Genomic DNA, 21,094 nt, shown 5'->3' with positions numbered 1-21,094 from the left:
ACTGTTATGTATATTCATGCACATGTTTTTTTATGAAGTATGCTTTTATTTCTCAAGTATGTATACTCACCCTCTCTGTAAGGTCTCCTTAAGTTAATCCCATGGAATTGTTGGGCCATATGGTATAATGTTTAATTTTTTAAAGAACTACATAATTTTACATTCACACTTAGGGATATATGAGTGTTCCAATTTCCCCAGAGTCACCAACACTTGTTATTACTTGTCTTTTTCACCCTCCCCCCAGTTCTGGAGATCAGACCCAGAACTTGTACATGTTAAGCAAGAGCTCTACCATTAAGCTATGTTCCCAGTGCACATATGATGTGTTTTGAGTTAACTTTTTAATATGGTAAAAGGAAAGGGTCCAACTTTATTCTTTTGTAAATGTATACCCAGTTATTCCAAGCACCAAAGATGGTTCTTTCCCCATTGAATTGTTTTGACATTCAAGTTGATGATGATTTACATGTTATTAGATTCAGTATTCATTTTTTTCACTTATGAATTGGACTTCTTAGCAGAACTGTTGACTACTCCCTCCTTCAAATACTCTACTCTCTTTGTTCTCTTGCTGTTTCTTTTCAGTTTTTATAGGTTCCTTATCTTCTACCAAGCTTTTTTTTAAAATTTAATATTTTTAGTTGTCCATGGACCTTTATTTTATTTATTTACATGTAGTGCTGAGAATTAAACCCAGTGCCTTACTCATGCTAGGCAAGCGCTCTACCACTGAGCCACAACTTTAGCCCCTTCTACCAAGCTTTTAAATATTGGGTTTTCAATTACTTTGTGTAACAAATTATCACAAAACTTATTGGTATAAAGCAATAATTTATTTTATGACAGTTTCTTTCAGTCAGGAGTTACAGACTGGGCAAAACAGAGTTGGCCTACTCTGATCCATGATGGTTGGAGCATCAGCTGAAAGACTTAGGCTGTGCACTTACATGTCAAGCAGCTGATGATGACTATAGCTGTGGGGCCTTCAGTTCATATCCACATAAGTCTGTTTGTGTGGTTTCTCCATGTATGCTGGTTTGGGCTTCCTCACAACATGGTGGCTAGGTTCCAAGAGCAAGCATCTAAAGGGAAAGAGGAAGAAAGAAGCCTGGGGCCATGTGGCCTTTTTGACCAAAATTCAGAAGTTACAAAGCATCACTTTTGCCACATTTTAAAATCAAAGTAGTCATCAAGTCTTACCTCCATGTAAAGGGAGGGAAACAGATTCCACCTCTTTCTGGGAAATGTCAAGGTTCTATAATAGCATGAGGGCTGGGGATGCAGTTCAGTGGCAGAGTAGTTGACTAGCCTATGAGGTCCTGGGTTAGAGCTCCACAACCACAGGACAAAAAATCCTGGGACCAGTGACATTGTTGCGACCTCTTTTAGAAAGACAATTTGCCAAGTCTTTTTTGGCCACTCAGTTCACATTCTTCTCATATGTTAAATATACTCCACCTCTCCCCTAAGGTCTCCTGAAGTCTAATCCCATGACTGGCATCATGCTCAGGCTGAGCTTCAGGATCTCACTGAGGTAAGACCTAGGTGCAGGTAGAGATTCTTTGGGTATGGTTTCTTCTTTGCACTCTTTGGTTCTTTTTCATCTGAAAACCTATGAACTAAAGAGGCAAATACAGCCCCCACCCCATTACCCCTTATATAATGTTAAAGCATAGGATAATCTTCTTATCCCAAAAGGAGGAAACCAGGAGGCACATAGAAGTCACTGATCCAAAACAGTTGTCTTTTTACATTTTCTCTATGTGATCCATTCTGTTTCCATAGCTTTAAATACCATCCATATGTTTGTGACTTCCAAACTTACCAACATTTCTGAACACCATACTAGAATGTCCAATTAACCATTTTATATCTTTACTAAGTTATCTCAGATATTTCCAAATAAACATGTTAAAATGAACTCTTGCTATCTACTTCACCCCACTTCCTCCACAAATCTGGTATTTTCCTAGTTTCCTTTCTTTGTAGATGATCATACCATTCATTTAATTGCTCAGATAAAAATCTAGTTCTTAAGTTTTAATTCTTTTCTCTTTTCCTTTCTCCTCTTACATTAATAATCAACAGATTCTATATTATCTTTCTCTAAAGTAAATTCATTTCCCTTTCTCACCTGGTTTGTAACTGTATTCTTATCAATCACACTTATTCATTCTTGTTTCCTTCTAATTTTCTTTGACACAGCAACCAAAGTAATATTTTAATTCGTGTGTGACTAAGGCGTTCTCTTGCTCAAAATCTGTGAATTTTCACTACACTTTGAGTAAAATCTAAATCCTATACCATGGTCTAGAGAGCCTCCAAAACTGGCCTTTGCCTAGCCTGTAACTTTATTCTCTGCTTTGGTACTTACCCACCATGCTTCATTTCCTCTGAGTTTCTTTCGGTTCCTTGAACTCCTCCTGAGTTTCTTTTAGTTCCAAGTTTTCATAAAGGTCTATACACATACTATTCCCTCTGCCTAAAATATTTTCTCCTGGGGCTGGGGATGTGGCTCAAGCGGTAGCGTGCTTGCCTGGCATGCGTGCGGCCCGGGTTCGATCCTCAGCACCACATACAAAACAAAGATGTTGTATCCGCCGATAACTAAAAAATAAATATTAAAATTCTCTCTCTCTCTCCTCTCTCTCTCTTTAAAAAAATAAATAAATAAAATATTTTCTCCTGACTTACCACTCCCACATAACTGAGTCTTCATCTTTCGAAGGAATGGCATTCCTGACCATCCTACATAGGTACTACCCCATTTATTATTCTGTCACTACATTGTTTGTTTCCTTTATAAAACTTTTCCTGCATTTTAATTGTATCCTATTTGTTCTTTATCATCTCCTTAGCTGGATTGTAAATCCTAGTAGGTCAGGTGCCATCTCTGTGTTATGCACCAAGTGCCTAGTAGAGTTTTTAACCACACAATACATCCTCAATAAATATTTGTAAGAATGAGTGTGGTGGCTTATCACCTGTAATCTCAGTACTTGGGAGACTGAGGCAAGAGGACTGCAAGGTCAAGGCCAGTATGGACAACTTGGTGTGAGACCCTATCTCAAAATGAAAAATAAAAAGGGTTAGGGTTATAGCTCAGTGGTAGAGTGTCCCTGGGTTCAGTCTCCAATAGCACAAAAATAAGTACTTGAATATTGTTTAAAGGTATAATTTGAGGTGTTATTACTAATATAATTATTAATGTTCAATGTATGATTTCCTAATTTTTACTGAAAATTGCCTTTATTTTTCTCTTTCAGTAATTGCCCTTCATTTTTGGCTGCTGCGTTAGCCAGAGCCACATCAGATGAAGTGCTTCAAAGTGATCTTTCTGCACATTATATCCCAAAGGAAACGGATGGCACAGAAGGGAGTGTGGGTGAGTACTTTGTACATTATTTGTTTAAAAATCCTAAAATCACGTGTAATGGTCCACAGAATATATCTGCAAAATACTAAATCTAATTACATTTACCCACTAGTTGATTATAGAGTAGAGAAAAAAATGCAAAAACTTTTATCAAATAAATCAATAAAAAGAGAAAAGAGGAGACAACACAAATGTATTTTGAAAAAGTGTAGTAGTATATGGAAGGTAACTGTCACAATAGGAGATTGTCATAAAAATATGTAGGTAAATGGAAAAAGTAGTGAGAAATATGAATACAGAACAATAAGTGGATGAGGTGCGAGTTTGAACAAAACCCATTTAAAAAATTTAAATTTAAAATCTAAGTTAAAAATCAGGTATAAAAATTTAAGAAATTAGTTGTAACAAAACTTCTCATTAGTTATACTTTGTGTCTATCAGTGAATCCAGCTCTTAATGACAGGCATGTAACGTGTAGTTTAATTGTATGGGTCAACAGTCTTTTTTTCCAGGAATAGTATTAGCCTCAATTTCTTAATGCATATTTGTTAATGTATTAGGCCTATACATTTGACAGGATTGAAAGAAAAGATTTTTTTTTTAAAAATTAGAGAAGTATTACTCTAAGCCACCTCTGTTTTTTGATGCTGGGGATTGAACCCAGGACCTTTCCCATGTCAAGCATGTGCTCCACTACTGAGTTATGTCTCCAGCACACAACTCCCTCCAATTTTAAGGAATTTTACTAGTTCATGCTGTTTGTTTTGTTATAAATATTTGCTTATAAGGTAAATAAGGAATGAAGTATATTATTAATTTGAATTGGAATGGCTAGATTCCAGAGAATGTGAGGCAAATACAAAAATAAACATTCCTGTTCTTTATCTTTCTAGATTATTTTTTTTTTTTACAGAAAGTTGTCAAGGAAGGAATTACTCTGCTTGTTTTTAGTGAGAGTAATTGATTTACCTGGAACCAAACTGTTCCAGAGTCAAGCTGGATAGGATTCCTGCTACAAAGCATCGGTCTTTCCTCTGGTACTGATGCCTAAAGCACAGAGCCTTGTACATGGAAAGATAAGAGAGGTTAAAATTCTGCTTCACTGAGTCAGCGTGATGGCTGACTCAGCTCCAGCTCAGTACAATGACATTAGCGACTGATGAATAATTTACAGCTGTGAGGGGGTGGACTGCTACATTGGACGATTTTCACACCCCCTTTTTATTTTATTTTTCCGTTTCATGTGGCAATTATTTATGTACTGATACCCACCATTCCCTGCAGAAGAACACTTAATGTTGCAAGACTGAAGTCCTACCCTACATGCCTATTTTGGAAGAAATTTCTGAACCCCAGAAGATAGCGAAAGTAAAATGAAGGGTTTTTCTTTTGGTAGATATTATTTTCTAATTTTGTATTTTTCCAAGATATTACTCAGTAATGTCTTCTTCTATTGCTGTGATTCATACCGTACTGTAATTCTAAACTATTGGCAAATCTTTAATCTGTTTAGTCCAAATTACTCAGCGTGAATTGCTATAGGGACTATTGTGATAATTCATACATCAGAGTGGGACATGAGCATAATGAATAAGGCCTGCAGTCTCTAGCTTTTTAACATTTATTTTTTAGTTGTAACTGGACAACGATGTCTTCGTTTCATCTATCCATTTTTATATGGTGCTGAGGATTGAACCCAGGGCCTTGCACGTGTTAGGCAAGCGCTCAACCTCTGAGCCACAATCCCAGCCCCCCCAAAGTCACTAGCTTAAAGATACCGAAGGTCCCCAATGAATTACCAGTTTGTTCCTCGTCTTAGCTGTTTCCAAAAGAACTTAAAAAAAAAATCCTTTTCATATTAATGTCATACCTAACAGAATGTCTGCTAAGTAAACTTGCATATATGACTTGATACAAATTTTATTTGGTAGATGTAACCTTGTTCAGACCACCTGAAACTAATTTGAAATATCCCACTGAAAATTAAAAACACAAGGGAAAATTATCACTAATATGGAGGAATTTAAGAGAATTTTGATGTTTGTATAAATATATATGAAAACCTAAATACTTTCTGGAAAAATATAAATGAACAAAGTTTACTTAAAATTAAAAAGAGACACTGTCAAGGACAAAAACATAGGGATTGACCAAATCGGTGAATATTTTGGAATGACCAAAGAGGTATTACAATGCTTTTTAGAATGGACATTGTAATTACACAAAGAAGAAAAATTTGTGTAGCATAACACAATACCCAGACCTACCTTAGACAAAAGTAGAAGAGGAAATGACAGCTCAGCCTTAGTAATGCAAGTAAATATATTAAAATATTTTTATATTGACCATTAATTAATTCAGTAGATATTATTGAGGACCCACCATATGTCCCACAATGATAGGACAGAATTTGGCTCAAACCAAAATGTATCATTATGTTAATGTACACTTAGTAATTTTTTGGTTGTTAAGTGGCCAGAAGCACAACTCAAATTAGCTTTAGCAAAGCAGAATTTATTGGCTACGTTCCACAGTAAGGACTACACAGTTACCTTCAAATGATGTCAACAGAAGCTGGTATTTCTCCAACTCTAAGCTGTACTTTCTATCATTTTGATTTTATTTTCAGGCTCCATGTGGTAGCAAGATGACTGATGGGAGCAACATGTCTTCATTTGCCCAAGTTAAAGTTGAACAGAACAATAGTAGCTTTTCTCAATTGCTCTTACATAAATCACAGAATTTGCTCTAATTGGCCCAACTTGGATAGTTATCCATTCCTGAACCAATCACTGTGGCCAGAGGAACATGATTCTCTAGTTGGTTAGACTTGTATCACCTTTTACCATAGGATGCACATGGATTGAGACCGAGAAGGAAAAAGAGCAACATTTGCTATTTCAATCCATGTGCATATGTGTAATAAATTAGAGCAAGTTCTGATGTCAAATGGCAAATAGATAAAATAACTAGAAATAAACTGATAGGAAATATGAACCTGGGCAAAGTGGCACATGCCTGTAATTCCAGCTACTCAGAAAACTGAGGCAGGAAGATCTAGAGTTCAGGACAATTTGGGCTTGGGGGTATGGTTCAATGCTAGAACTCTTGTCTAGCATACACAAAACCCTGGGCTTGATGCCCAATACCACATACACTCACACAAAGAAATAGGAAGAACCTATATCAAAACTGAGCAACATGGATGGATATGGTGGCACATGCCTGTAATCCCAGTGATTTGGGAGCTTAAGGCAAGAGGATTGCAAGTTCTACGTCAGCTTGAGCAATTTAGCAAGGCCCTAAGCAACTTAGACCCTGCCTCAAAATAAAAAGGGATAGGGATGTGGCCCAGTGGTTAAGCACTCCTGGGGTTAAATCAGGTGGTGGGGGGAATCAACAACAAAAAAACTGAGCAACATAAAGAAGATTTAAATTAATGAACAAGGAGCAGAGTGGGTGGCACATGCCTGTAATCCCAGTGACTCAGGAGGCTGAGACAGGAGGATCACAAGTTCAAGGCTAGCCTCAGAAACTTAGGCCCTAAGCAACTGAGTGAGACCCTATCTCAAAATAAAAATATAAAAAGGATTGGGGATATGGCTCAGTGATTAAGCACCTCAGAGTTCAATCTCCAGTACCAAAAGAAGAAAAAATATATATATAATTCAATTAATTTATTCCTGAATAAGACTCAATATGAAAAAGATTTTAGTTTTTTCCAGCTTAACCTATAAATTCAATGCTATCCCAAACACAGTGGCAACAGGTTTTTCTGCCCAAACTTGGCAAAATGATTAGGTAGTTCATGGGAGAATGGGGATCAAACTGCCTAAGTCACATCTTTTGAAACTAAAGTAATAATGGGAAAATAAGTCTTCCTGATATTAAAACATATTTTAAGGTTATTTACCATTATAGAAGTGGATGGAGAGATGAGTGAAGCTGATGGAAAATCAAGAATCATGTAATATTATATAATATTTTATATAATAGCTTACATCTTCATTTATTCAAGTAACATCTAATGATACTCTTCTGTGTAGATACTGTACTGTGGCTAATCAAGGATAAAAGACACAGTCTGACCTGGGATTAAGAATGATTTTACCTGGGCTAGGAGTGTATAGCACTTGCCTAGCATGTGCAAGGCCCTGGGTTTGATCCCCAACTCCACAAACAATAATAACAACAACAAAAATAACAAAATCAGAATGATTTTACCTGTTTGTGAAATGTTCTATAGAATGTAGTGAATACTCAATAAATGTTATCTATTGTTATAAAATGTGGTTAAGAATAATTATAGGGGCTGGGATTCTGGCTTTGTGGTAGCGTGCTTGCCTTGCATGTGTGGGACACTGGGGTTCGATTTTCCAGTACCACATAAATAAATAAAGTAATAAAATAAAGGTATTGCATCCATCTACAACTAACAAAAATTTTTAAAAAAGAATTATAATAGTGTAGTATAATGGGAACATAAGGAAATGAGTAACTGGGAAAGGGAGTAGACAGCTCTAGTGGTTACTGAATATTGCAGGAAACTGGTATTGCTTTCCTTCACCAAATTAACCTATCAATTCTACTCAACAGATAGAGCAATGATGTAAATGTTCCCTACTCGTATTGTTCAGTGTGGTAACTATTGGCCAATGTAGTTATTTAGCAATATGGCTATCGTGACCAAAAACCTGAATTTTAAGTTGTATTTAATTTTAATTTAAATAGCCATATGTAACTACTGGCTGCCTTATTGGATGGATCGTGTATGTTTATATAATAAGTAATATACAAACCAAAGAATGATACAATGGTTTATATTATTATCTGGGAACTGCCCTAATTGTTAGTATCAGTTATTTGTTTTACCGCACCCCATTTACCCTCAAACTTTCTGAATTCATTTATTTTGTAATCTTCTGTTCTGACTGAGTCAAATAAGGACATATCCACTTCAGGGTCTGCATTGGGGACCTTTCCTGCTGCCAGGACCAGATGGGTTACAGTGATACAAGTAGGTCATTGTTGGATGAAAGAAATATTATATAGGACTGGGAATGTATCTCAATGGTGGAGCACTTGCCTAGCATTGCAAGGCTATGGGTTTAACCCTCAGAACTGCAAAAACAAAAATTAAAAAAGAAGAAATAATCTCTGGCAGCTGGTGCTTAAAACAACAATAACAAAAAAGAATTGCTCAAAACTATCAAAATATTGGGTTATTTATTGGCTTCAGTTTTCTTCTTGTACATACTCTTCAGGCTGTATTTGCTCTTTGAACTTTATTTCTCCTTTAGTTGTACACTTGATTTTCAGTTATATAAAACTGTTTAGGTGGACAGTGCCTCAAGACAAGATTTGCCACCCTGTACTGTTAATAGTGGGAAAAAAAAAGAATAACATTGTGAGGTCAGCTGTCTGAATATAGTTAATTAAAAAAGAGTTTTACCTAAAAATACAGGTAAATAGAGTCACAGATTAAAGCAAGGGCAGGACAGGAGTCCACGTTCCCAGGCTGTTGGGAACATATCGTCTTTTTTCTTCAGGATCTGTGTTCTGGATTGCTGAAGGCATCTGTAGCCACTGCCCATCTAGCACACATTTTTTCAGGCTGTCAAGCTATATCTGATTTAGTAAAGTAAAATAATTAAAAAAAATTTTAACCTGAGATGTAGGAGAACTTTCTAAAATATTTCAGACTGTCAAGTTATATCTGATTTAGTAAAGTAAAATAATTAAAATTTTTTTTAACCTGAGATATAGGAGAACTTTCTAAAATACTGACCTGAGAAAATCTAATTGCCTCTTGATTATTCCAATAGCTGCAACTTGACTGGATGGTTAAATGATGTGATACGATCTCTTTAGTATACCATTTAGTGTGGTTAAAGTGTTTATGCATTCAACAGTCTACTGAGGGATACAAGTCTGTCTCAGAAGTCAGCTAGTCTATACCAGGTGTGGTGGCACACACCTGTAATCCCAGGAACTCAGAAGGCTGAGGCAGGAGGATCCCAAGTTCAAGACTAGTCTGAAGAACTTAGTTGAGATCCTGTCTCAAAAAAAAAAGAACTGGGGATATAGCTCAGTGGTAAAGGGCCCCGGGGTTCCATCCCCAAGCACTACAATAAGTAAGTAAAAGTTATCTAGCCTACACTGGGTCAAGTAGTGGAGAGATAGGGTGAAATAGTAGACCGAAGGTGAAGAATCCTGTTAGTATTGCTCTTCTGGTTGCTATCTCCTTTTTTCTATCCAGGTTGTCACTGACAGAATATAAGTACTTTTTTTTTTCCCCTTTGGGAAATCTAAAACATTTAACTCATAATTTAGCCTGTTGGCTAAATGAATTAAACTATTGCCTAAAATCCTAATAAACATATGAAATAACAAAAAATATATAATTCAGATCCAAATAACCATTTACAGGGGCCAGAGAATTTAAGGGACTGTACATAAGGGAAGAAGTCTGGAAGAAGGAGAGGGACAAAGACAAATTGGTACTCAAGGTGAATTCTTCCTATTCTATAGTTTGTAAGCTGTTTTCCTAAGCCTTTCTTGTTCCAATAAGCTGGATAACCAGGGTTCATACTAGTCATTCTTCTAAGCCTCAGAGACTTGCTTCTCCAGGTCATACTCATAGCAGTCAACCAAAAGGGTGCTGTAAATACAGTAGCCAGAGTATTTCCCCAGGCTGGGAGAGAAATCAAGTTCATAATAGGCCCTGCCCTGGCTGGAGATTTTCTCCTTAGGACATAAGGATATTTTAGTGGCAGTGTTGGCAAATGATTTTTTTATTAGACAGGCTGTCATTTTCTCTTTTCAGAAGCAGCATTTCATTTTTCTTGAGAAGGAAGAATTTCTTCTATTAAGAAGCTTGACTAAGGTGACCTACTTCTGTCTTTACGAAGCAGGCAAGTGGAAAGCAGTTTTACAAGGCTCTTTATTGGGGATTTCTGTTTCTTTCACAGAGATTGAGACAGTGAAATTGGCCCGTTCTGTCTTCAGCAAACTACATGAGATTTGCTGCAGCTGGGTGAAAGACTTCCCTCTCCGCAGGAGACCCCAGCTTTACTATGAAACATCAATCCATGCCATCAAAAACATGCGCAGGAAAATGGAGGACAAACATGTCTGCATTCCTGACTTTAATATGCTCTTCAACTTAGAGGTAAAGGGTACTTCTGGAGAGTCAGTGACATTTAAAAAAACAAAAGGAAGACCTTGGTGGTCCTGTTAGAAAAGAAGAATTAATTTATTTCTAATAGTATCTCTTATAGGTTAGAGTAAGATAAACTGCAAAGTAGCATAAATGTGCTTGCATTATGTAACAGAAAAGGAACTATTTGTTATTTTGATTAAGTTCAAATCATTCAAAATTGGGATCACTGCTATTTTGAACAGATTTACATGATTCAAAATTGGGAAAATAAAATCTCTCTTATCCTTGTCTCTTATCCAGTTCCCCTCCATGAAGCAAGGAAAGTTACCAGTTTCTTGTGTAAGCTTCTAGAGCTGTTCTATAAACATATAAGTAAAAAATGAAACCGTTACATTAATAAAGCTGTTTTTTTAGGGAAAATATTTCTACAATATAATCAAATACTATTTAATTCCCATAACACTACGTTACCATATGCAACACAAACATACGGAGTAAATTTAAAGCTGAGACAGTTTTTTGATTTTGTGTGATTTTTTTTTTTTTTAAAGTCTTGGTCTCTGAGATGGGAAAGTAGTTGGAATTACATTTTATGAATTTCTGTGACTGACAAAGATCCATATGAGCCTTGTCAGCTTAATAACCATTTTCTTGATCACTTCCTCCTCTTTTTCTATTAAATGTATTATGTTAATGCAAACAGAGGTAGGTTTGTTTCCTTTGCCTGTCACTTGCCTCTCCTCTTCACTATAGTCCATAACTTAAAAAATACAATGTAGTGATTTACACAAAGCACAGTATTTCCTTCCTTCAGCAGTTAAATAACTTTTAGTGACTGTCAAGGTCTAATTGACAGTGATGACTAGCTGGTAATTGGTGCTTATGAAGATATTAGCTGATATCTGTTTCCAGTTCCATGCTCATGCAAATCTAACCCAAAGTCGAGGTGATAAACAATGTTTTTATCATTATATCAACTTAAATATTATATTCTGATTTGAGCGTCTTATTGCTAGTTTTTTTACTTGGTTGGTTTTTATTTTGCCTCTAAATTTAAAACAGCCCAAAGGCCTAACTCAGAAAGGAACGCCTTTTTAATTGTGAAACAAGCTTTGGGAGTTATTTGGTAACAAGTATTTAGGATTTTATGAATTTTCACAAATAGGATAATTTCACTTTTAATTATAAGGTAATAGAAATGCATAAAAGCCTTACCTTTTTTTTTTGGTACCAGGATTAAAATTGGGCACTCGGCCACTGAGACACATCCCCAGCCCTATATTTGTATTTTATTTACAAACAGGGTCTCACTGTGTTGCTTAGCACCTCACCATTGATGAGGCTGGCTGTGATCCTCCTGTCTCAGCCTCCTGAGCCGCTGGGATTACATGCATGCGCCACTGCACCTGGCAAGCCTTACCTTTATATTTTGTTTGACATATGTATTTTTTTGTGGTACTGGGGATTGCATGTGCTAGCTGCATCCTGAGTTCTTGATTGATATGTTAATAATAAAAAATTAGAAGTAACCTAAATCATTCAAGGATATGATAGTATCGATGCTCATAAGCTGTATAAATGACTTTTCGTACATATAATTTTATGTACACTATGATCCTAATTTTATTTTTAAAAAAATTTATGTATAAGCTCAATGATATGGCTCTTGTCTAGCATGTGTGAGGCCCTGGGTTCGATCCCCAATACCACCATAAAAAAAAAAGAATTTAAAATCATGTGGTAGGATTATAGGTGATAGTTTTTCATACTTCCTTTATATAAATAAAATATATATATGTGGTGCTGAGAATCGAACCCAGTGCCTCACACATACTAGGCAAGTGCTTTGCCACTGAGCTATAACCACAGCCCCCATACTTCTTTATTTTCATAAATTATCATATTTATAAGGAAAATGTCAATAAATGTTTTCTAAAGTAGACACTACTTTCTAAAGAAATCCACTCGGCTCCCTTTTATTTCTTCCAGTGCTATACTGAGTTGTTTAAAAATGAGTATTGCTTTATAGATAGAAATTCTACACAAATGGTTTTTCAAGACAATTGTTTAGTCAGTCTTCAATGACCTTCTACATGTTGTTGTTTAAATTGCAGAATGAACTAGTCATAATGAGTTTTAGACATAGATTGCTTTATGGACCTTCGTATTTGGTACTTTCATAAAAAAGAACTTTTTCAAAGCACAGATATACTCCGTTTTAATATTTCTTTCAAACTCAACTCTACTGAACATGAGAAAACAAGTGGGAAAATTATGATTTGCTTAAAAATCAATGACAGACCCTGAATTCCTATAAGAGTCCTAGACCCTAATGAAAGAGAAATGAACAGACTTGCAAATAAAAACCATACTTACTGTTAACCTAAAGGGGAGCTCAGGACTCAGTAAGACTTGAATGAATCATAGGTCCCCTAAGTCAGATATATCTGAGATTTAAACACTTGAGTTAAAGATGAATAATTAAACTACTTAGTGGTCAAAATGTAAATCTAGGATGAGGCTTCCTTTGTCAAGACAAAGCAAAAGGTTAGAAGAGCCTCCCCTGGCGGTTGACCTTTGTGAGAAAATGTGAAGCTAAATCTTAGATCTTGGGGCAAGACAAAGATGTCAGCCCCACAGGGCATTTGGGCATCTGAAGTGGTTCAAGTTTGGTTAACTAACTATGCTATTTATGAAAACTCGATCTGACCATGAATGATTATAAAGGAGACATTATAGTTTAGAACTTGTGTGTATGTTTTCTAAACAACCTGAACATTAATTGACCTTGTGCTGGAAGGCCAATTATTTCCTATTGTTCTCTGGCATTTTGAAAAAAGTACTCAATTCCTCCTCATACCCTCTCTTCCACCCCTCACCAACTTGTAACAGCAATGTTGAAGCAAAGTATGTGGGTGGTTTCCATGGTACAAGACAACAACTTTCACAGAGAGGGCACTTCAGCCTGAGCTAATTGGGCATGATGTGTTCCAGTGCTCAGTGTGTAAACACAGATGCCCTAATTTTGCAGGTATTTCAGTAGTTGAAAAGGCATGTTAAGAAAAGGAAAACCTTAAATCTGAATGACAAATGCCATAGAGAAGTAGGATGGGCAACAATGTTTCCTGGGGATTGGTTCATTTGAACCACACTGTATATAATTCTTAAATGTTCTGTGTTTCTATCAACAGGATCAGGAAGAACAAGCTTACTTTGCAGTGTTTGATGGCCATGGGGGAGTAGATGCTGCCATTTACGCTTCCATTCACTTACATGTTAATTTAGTACGCCAAGAGGTATTTCCCCATGATCCTGCTGAGGCTCTGTGCCGGGCCTTCCGGGTCACTGATGAGCGGTTTGTGCAGAAGGCAGCTAGGGAGGTATGCCCTTTCCCATGAATTCCAGCTATGAATGTCCTAGCTGAACTCACCTTGTTCTATTTGGTTAAAAGGGCTATTTTGGACTTTTCTCTTTCTGGGCAGACATTATCTAAACTATATCTTCTTGACCCATGGTGCTGGATTCAGTTGTTCTGAATCTAATTCCCTCTTCAGGAATAGTTTAGTGGGGTATAATGACATACCCTATAGAAACAATCAAGCTATAATTTTCTGGATTCATTCATTGCTGGATTTGGCAGGCAATTTTTTTCAGTTGTCGATGGACCTTTATTTTATTTATTTATATGTGGTGCTGAGAATCAAACCCAGTGCCTCACCCATGCTAAGCAAGCACTCTTCCACTGAGCCACAACTCCAGCCCCTGGCAGGAGAGTTTTATCTTTCCTTTCTTTCCCATCATCTGTCAGGTTCATATCAGGACCAAAAAGCTCTCTGAGCTTTATTGCTGAGAAGATCTGGATATGGTGAATATAAAACAATGGTTTTAAAAAAGAAAGAGAAACTAGAATTACTTCCGTACGTTTGGTTCTAAATGTGTAGGCAGTGTTTTGCTGTGTGTCTCTTGGAAAATTTGTTTGAAGAGGATAAATCCTTAGATGATCCTTGATCTGATCTGATCTTAGCAGGAAGAAAAGTCAGGCTCATGTCCTAAAGTTAATCAGATCTATTTTTTATTGTGAATGAAATTCAGGGGCTCTATATTAAGCTCTAAAAGTAAAAACTTTTAAGTATCATTCTGGCACGTAAGTATAGTATTCTATATTGGACTCCTAACTGGGGGCCAACTACCTTCTATTTTTTTAAACTAATTACACAAAAATACCACTCCTGTCACATGACTTAAACATTAACTCTTGTGGGGAGATCAGGGTAATCATTTAATCCATTTCTTTAATCTTACAGATATGCTGCAAAGCAATAGTGGGTCTCAGAATTCACGAATCAATAATTCAAAACTCCTTGTATTAAGCAAGAGAAATATTATGTATCTTTATACCCATCCTCAAGTTTTAATTTATATGCAAATCCAACAACAGTAACTACTAGGGTGTACACACAGATGTGCAGCTGGAAAAACAACAGTCAACAACAGTTAACCTCATATCCTCCCAGTCTCTTGAGGACTGGCACTGTGCGGCTCTGCCTCTCTTAAAGCTGCTGGCTCTTAACATTCTGAACAAATTGCTTTGTCTTTTTCATCCTCTAGTCTATTCCTTTTCTTCTGTCTCATCAAAATTATGGCCATATTTGTCTCCCTCTTTTTGACCATGTTTACCTAATTTGTCAATGGTCCTAGCATCTCAGTTTTACCGATAGATCTCTCCAATAATTTATAAATTGTCTCACTAGTCACTTTTCTCCTTGTGCTTCCATGTGCTGCTAACTGCTGGGAAAAAGTAGCTATTCCTATTGTGAAGCAGCCCAGCCTCCTGTTCATTCCAGGGCATATGCATTGAAGTGTCTTTATCATGTGTTCCAGAGGGCTGAGTTGGTGAACATTCTGTGTGGGAAGATATTTTATCGGTGGGTGAGGATTTATAACAAACTTTCCCTATATAAGGAAGTTGTTTTTCTCATTGGATATAAGGAGCCCTTTACCACCCCTGACACATTGGTCTAATTTAGGCCAGGTCCTTAGTAACAGAAAGTCATGCTCATTTGGTGGTGACTCACGTCAAATGGAGATATCATTTTAGTATCTTAGGATCAAGGGTTTTAAGTATAATGGTAGATGTTGCAGTGAAATTCCAGGCTGTTACTCTTTATGCAATGTTTCAAAAACAAAGGCCCCTAAAAATATTGTAGACACATTAAAAAAAATCCCCCCCAAAGGTATAAGCACCTTAGTACTTCAGGGAATGTATGCTATCTCTTGGCTCCTTATCTTGGGACCATATAAATATAAACCAAGCTTTACTTTGTATACCTGGGATTCCTATTGAACATATAGTAGGTCAATAATGAAACAGAGACTAGAATATGGAAATCTTTAAGGCTTGATATAGTGGATTTAGCAATGTACTGGAAGGAAAAAGAATTTCACCTCTGTTTTGTGTACTAAAATTACCTGCTCTCAGGACAAGTCACATAACCCAAACAGTTTTTTAAAAATCTGTATTTAAAATGGAATTAATCATCCCCTATCTTGCATATTATATATCAGGTAGATTTGTGTATGTGGTTAATAAGACAAACATGCATATAAAAATGCACGGAAAAACATGAGTTGCTATGTATTTGTGAAACTGCCTAATAGTCTACCTTCCAAATGAATAGTTCAATTATAAATTGTTTCTCAATGAAAATTTGATGTCTATTTTCATTGACTCTAGTTTTATCTAAACTATTTTCAGAGCTTAAGATGTGGGACCACAGGAGTGGTGACTTTTATCAGAGGCAACATGCTACATGTGGCCTGGGTGGGTGATTCCCAGGTAATGCTTGTGAGAAAGGGCCAAGCTGTTGAACTAATGAAACCACACAAACCAGACAGAGAGGTACGTATGGTTTGTTCTATTGGAGCACATGTCATAGAGGCAGTTTTCTAGTTATTAATTAGGATTCACTCAATTATTATAATTATTGCCATTAATCTCAGCAGTTGTGCCTATCTTCCACAAGAGAAGCTTTTCAGGAAGCTGATGAGTATTTAAACTGTTAACTATTAAAGTAGACGAATCAATCCTGAATATCCAGTAAGCTTCTTTTTATTGCTTTGCTCTTTAGGACGAAAAACAGCGAATTGAGGCCCTTGGAGGTTGTGTAGTCTGGTTTGGTGCCTGGAGGGTGAATGGAAGTCTGTCAGTCTCCAGAGCTATAGGTAGGAAAAACAAATTAATTTTGTTTCTCCTCTTCTAGCTTACTGTCTTATATTATCTCTGATCTGAGGAAACTGGAGATAATAATTTATATTATCAGTGTTTATATGTGTAAAATAATAATTGCCAGTCGCTTTTTAATTATTTGATTCAGTTAAACCTGATTGTAAACTTAAATCCCATTATAAAACAGGGACCATATTAAGAAATTCAAAACATGAGTTTAGCCAGGTGTGGTGGTGCACACTTATAATCCCAGCAACTCTAGAGGCTGAGGCAGAAAAATCACAAGGCCAGCCTAAGCTACTTAGTGAGACCCTATCTCAAAAATAAAAATGGGCTGGGGATATAGCTCAGTGGTATAGTGCCTCTGGGTTCAATCCCCAGTGCAAACAAAAACACAAAACAACAAAAAACCCCTAGGTTCTATCTGTTTATTGCTTTTTCCTTTAAATAGAAGCCTTTAATTGTTAGTGTACAAATCTGCCTAAAATCACAATGATCCTCATTTCATTCCATTTTGGGTCATATTTAACCAGTATTTTCCAGAGAATGGAAAGCTTTACATTTATTTATTTATTTATTTGTTTGTTTGTTTAATTTATTTTAAGAGAGAATTTTTTAATATTTATTTTTTAGTTTTTGGTGGACACAACATCTTTATTTTATTTTTTTTTATGTGGTGCTGAGGATCGAACCCAGTGCCCTGTGTATGCCAGACGAGCGCACTACCGCTTGAGCCACATCCCCAGCCCACCCATATTTATTTTGTTCATAGCTTTACATTTTTTTTCAGTTAATTTAAAAATCACATAAATAACAGAATTCATGGGGAAAACATTGTACTTTTTATGTGAAAACCATTTTCCAAACATGGAATATAGTAATTTGTGAGATAACACTGAGGTTTTAAAGAATCTAAATCCTAGGACTTAAATTGTTTAAAAAAGGGTAGAAGTAAATGGAACTGTCTAAAACAAATTAAACAGCTGATTGGGCAAAATGTACAAGTGTAAGTTCAAAGAACTAAGCTGGGGGCTGGGGATATAGCTCAGTTTGTAGAGTGCTTGCTTTGCATGCACAAGGCCCTGGGTTCAATCCCCAGCACCAAAAAAAAAGCTGTTTCCATCTTTGTCTTACTTTGGGCCCTAGGTTTTTTATTTTAGGCTTGTGGTTTACCTTTACTTCTCAGTTTTTAGAAGAGAATATATCGAGATGCATCCACATGGATGATATATATATTGCAATTTTTAGTCTCTGCCTCCCTAAGACATTAAGTAATTGGATATAGAGTTAATATGGATAGAGTTCACATCTAATCCCTGAACTTAGTTATTACCACCCCAAAATTTCAGAACAGTAAGAAAATATGAAATGATTGATTTAGTTTCACCACTGATTTGAGTTCTTCCCACTCTTTAGGAAGGTGCTGGCAAGCTGTGAAGTGGCCCAAATATGAGCAGCAGAAGGCTGAAAGAGAAATAGAGCTAAAAGATTCTACAAATACCTCCTGAAAAACTGAGAGTTACTTTTACCTTATAATGGGGGAGTTAATAAGACCTCTGGAATAAGGCCAAAATTCTCATTTCTAAAATACACTCCTATATAGAATTATTTTTGACAACTGTAACCAAAGGCGGCTTCTTGATTTTGTCTTTGTCAGAAGATTGAGGGGTATCTTTAGTGCTTGTTATAGAACCGATATACTAGAGAGGATACCTGCCCTTTCTTAATTCTAAAAATAAAACACAAGATGAAACTAAAGTAGGGGAAGAGTGTCCTTGACTAAATGACGATCTAAGAAGGTAAACGTCATGGAGGAAGTGACTTTTGAGTTGGATGGAGGGTAGGGTTTAGGAAAGGAAATCCCAGGTACAGAGAGGACTATAAATACCTGAGAGTTTGAAAGGGCATGATGGGTTTTAAGAATAGCAACAAACACAGGAGGCTGGAACAGAGATGGGAGAGCGGTAAAAGATTAGAAGTGTTGTTGCCAAATGTGAAGGGCTTTATAGCCGAGGCTAAGTAGTCTGGACTCTACCAAGAGAATAAGCAGAGGGGCCACATGATCAGGTTTTTATTTATAAAGATATATGCTGTTACAGTACAGAAGATGGATTAGAATAGCAAGAGCCTAGCAGGGAAGTCACTCAGGAGGCTGAGGATATGGAGGAGGGAGATAGACTGGGAGGTTGTGGGGAAGAGGAAAGCTAATTTCCAGGATTCTGCTTGTGACTGGAAAGATAGAGCATTTGTTAAAAGCAGCAGTTTGGTGGTGGGGATAAACAGATAATGAGTTTGGATACATTTTATATTATAGGTAACTATGCGGATAACTCGGATGAGAATTAGTATGCAGTTAGAAATACAGATCTGGAGTTTAGCTGAGAGTTCTAAGTTGGAGATAGAGCTTTGGGAACTCATCCCATTTTAAGTGATGATATTAACAATCACTGTCATTGTATAAATACAAGTAGCTTAAACTATAGGCATGGATGACACTGTCCAAAAAATATATGTTGTGTGAAGACCCCAAGATGAGGCTCATTACTGAAGGTAGAATTGCATGGTCAGGTTCCCTGGGTTTGTATCTTGACTGCTACTTTACAACCTGTGGATCTTGGAAAATTTCTGTATCTATTTGCTCCTTTGTAAAATGTCAATAATTAAATAATACCTAGCTCCTGAAATTTTTATATTGAATGATGTAGCACAGGCACCATACTTAGAACCAGCCTGGCACATTCTTAGCATACAGTGATTGTTAGCACTGTTGTTTACAACTCAGTGAAGACAATCAAGAAGTGAACAGAGACATAAGTAGGATATTAGAGATGCTAGAAAAAGATGATTTCTACAAGATAGCAGCCAGCAGTGTCAAGTACTGTTGTAGAGGTCAAGTGAGAAGTGAGTTTAAAAATGATCTGGATGTAATATTTGAAAATAATTGGTGATATCTGAAAAAAACAGTTTAGATTGGTAGGTGGAAAAACTTATCATCAGGTTCAAAAAACAATCAGGGAAGGGGAAACAGGCAAAAATTTCAAGGGAGCCAGTAAACAGAGGAGAAAGTAAAAATGAGAAAGTAAGTAGCCAGAAACCTAGGGAGGCAGCACCAGCACACAGGTTAGCCCTGAGAAGGAGAAGGAGACTTCTGACTCTGAGAAAATGGTAGTGGAGATAGGTGAATCGAATCTCTTGCTCAGGAGGCTGAGGCAGAAGAATTGCAAATTCCAAGCCAGTCTCAGCCACTTACTGAGGGCATCTCAAGATTTAAAAAGGGCTGGGGATGTGGCTAAGTGTCCCTGGGTTCAATCCATGGGATCAAAAATGAAAAGAAAAAAAAAAGTCCATCTATCAAAATCTAGTAGCTTATTGGATTTATGGAATTGAAGAATCTGAGAAAGATTTTGAAAACTCATAGAATAAAACAAGGGCTAAATAAGGAGGGAAAAGTGAAAGTGCTAAGGAGCAGGGTTTACTTCTGCTTAGAAAATAAACGATAAGCTTTTCTATTGTTTCTCTCTATGAGCCCTTCAGATTTATGATCCAAAGTTGACAGAGGCACGGTATGTTTCCTAGCAGATGGAGAGGTTTGAAGACAAAGGATGTTGTCATTTCTACCATGAGATGGATGTTCATGCCCTCCTACCAAATTTGGGGGCGAAATGTCATGAATTTGACACCCAACAGTAGAGCAGGTGAAAATCCAGAATTTTGGCAGCATTTTCTCTGTGCAAATCTTTGTATGTTCTGTTCCAAACTAACAGTTGCAGTAGTCTTTTAGTTGTAGTACTAAAACAAGATTTTGGGGAACAGTTTGACTCAGATCACATTTATTTTTAGAGGTGGAATTTTAAAAAATCATGGTAATTCAGTCAGGTGCAGTGGAGAAATTAAGTGGACTAATGAAGGACAGTGAAAACAATGACTGGAAATCTTAATTAGCTCTTAACAGGCAATACAGTAAAGAAGTGAAACTGGCTGGGCGCAGTGGTACATGCCTACATTCCCAGTGGCTTGGAAGGCTGAGCAGGAGGATCTCAAGTTCAAGGCCAGCCTCAGTACCAAAAAAAAAAAAGAAAAGTGAAACTGGTAAAATCAAAACTGTGCTTGAGAAAGATGTTTTTGACTATACTGTAAAGAAGTAATGAATGAAGAAGAGCCTTGACATGGAGTAGGATGTGAGGGAGTTACACACTGGAGTCTAGAAGTGGTAAAGCTGAGCATTTATAAGATAAAAAGACTAGGATCTTATTTTAAGTAATTTGTCTGTTTTTCTTATATCCGGCTATGCCACTACTGGACAGGTACAGCATATTGACTACATTGG

General features: G+C 36.6%; 2 protein-coding genes across 14 annotated transcripts in view; one reads left to right on the top strand and one right to left on the bottom strand.

Annotated features, from left to right (window-relative positions):
- Window positions 1–21,094, bottom strand: part of Trim37 (tripartite motif containing 37) — a 260,965-nt gene that overhangs the window by 120,504 nt on the left and 119,367 nt on the right. For 3 of the 13 annotated variants that reach the window (XM_071603106.1, XM_071603114.1, XM_071603111.1), the window contains one exon: window positions 821–1,085. The exons of 7 other annotated variants lie outside the window; for them this stretch is intronic. In XM_071603106.1, coding sequence (XP_071459207.1) covers window positions 1,051–1,085 — 35 coding nt within the window. In that variant the 3' untranslated portion in view covers window positions 821–1,050. Of the gene's footprint in view, window positions 1–820; window positions 1,086–2,377; window positions 2,611–10,556; window positions 10,613–21,094 lie in introns of those variants that run through there. 3 more of the 13 variants (XR_011704892.1, XM_071603116.1, XM_071603108.1) reach the window with 3 other exon arrangements.
- Window positions 1–21,094, top strand: part of Ppm1e (protein phosphatase, Mg2+/Mn2+ dependent 1E) — a 143,469-nt gene that overhangs the window by 119,192 nt on the left and 3,183 nt on the right. Inside the window, exons 2-6 of the mRNA XM_034637273.2 lie at window positions 3,270–3,388; window positions 10,351–10,550; window positions 13,733–13,921; window positions 16,297–16,440; window positions 16,670–16,763. Of these exons, the coding sequence (XP_034493164.2) occupies window positions 3,270–3,388; window positions 10,351–10,550; window positions 13,733–13,921; window positions 16,297–16,440; window positions 16,670–16,763 (746 nt within the window). The remainder of the gene's footprint in view (window positions 1–3,269; window positions 3,389–10,350; window positions 10,551–13,732; window positions 13,922–16,296; window positions 16,441–16,669; window positions 16,764–21,094) is intronic.

This window comes from Marmota flaviventris, chromosome 17, assembly GCF_047511675.1.
Source record: "Marmota flaviventris isolate mMarFla1 chromosome 17, mMarFla1.hap1, whole genome shotgun sequence".
Taxonomy (NCBI): domain Eukaryota; kingdom Metazoa; phylum Chordata; class Mammalia; order Rodentia; family Sciuridae; genus Marmota; species Marmota flaviventris.
This window is presented reverse-complemented; position numbering and strand designations above follow the sequence as displayed.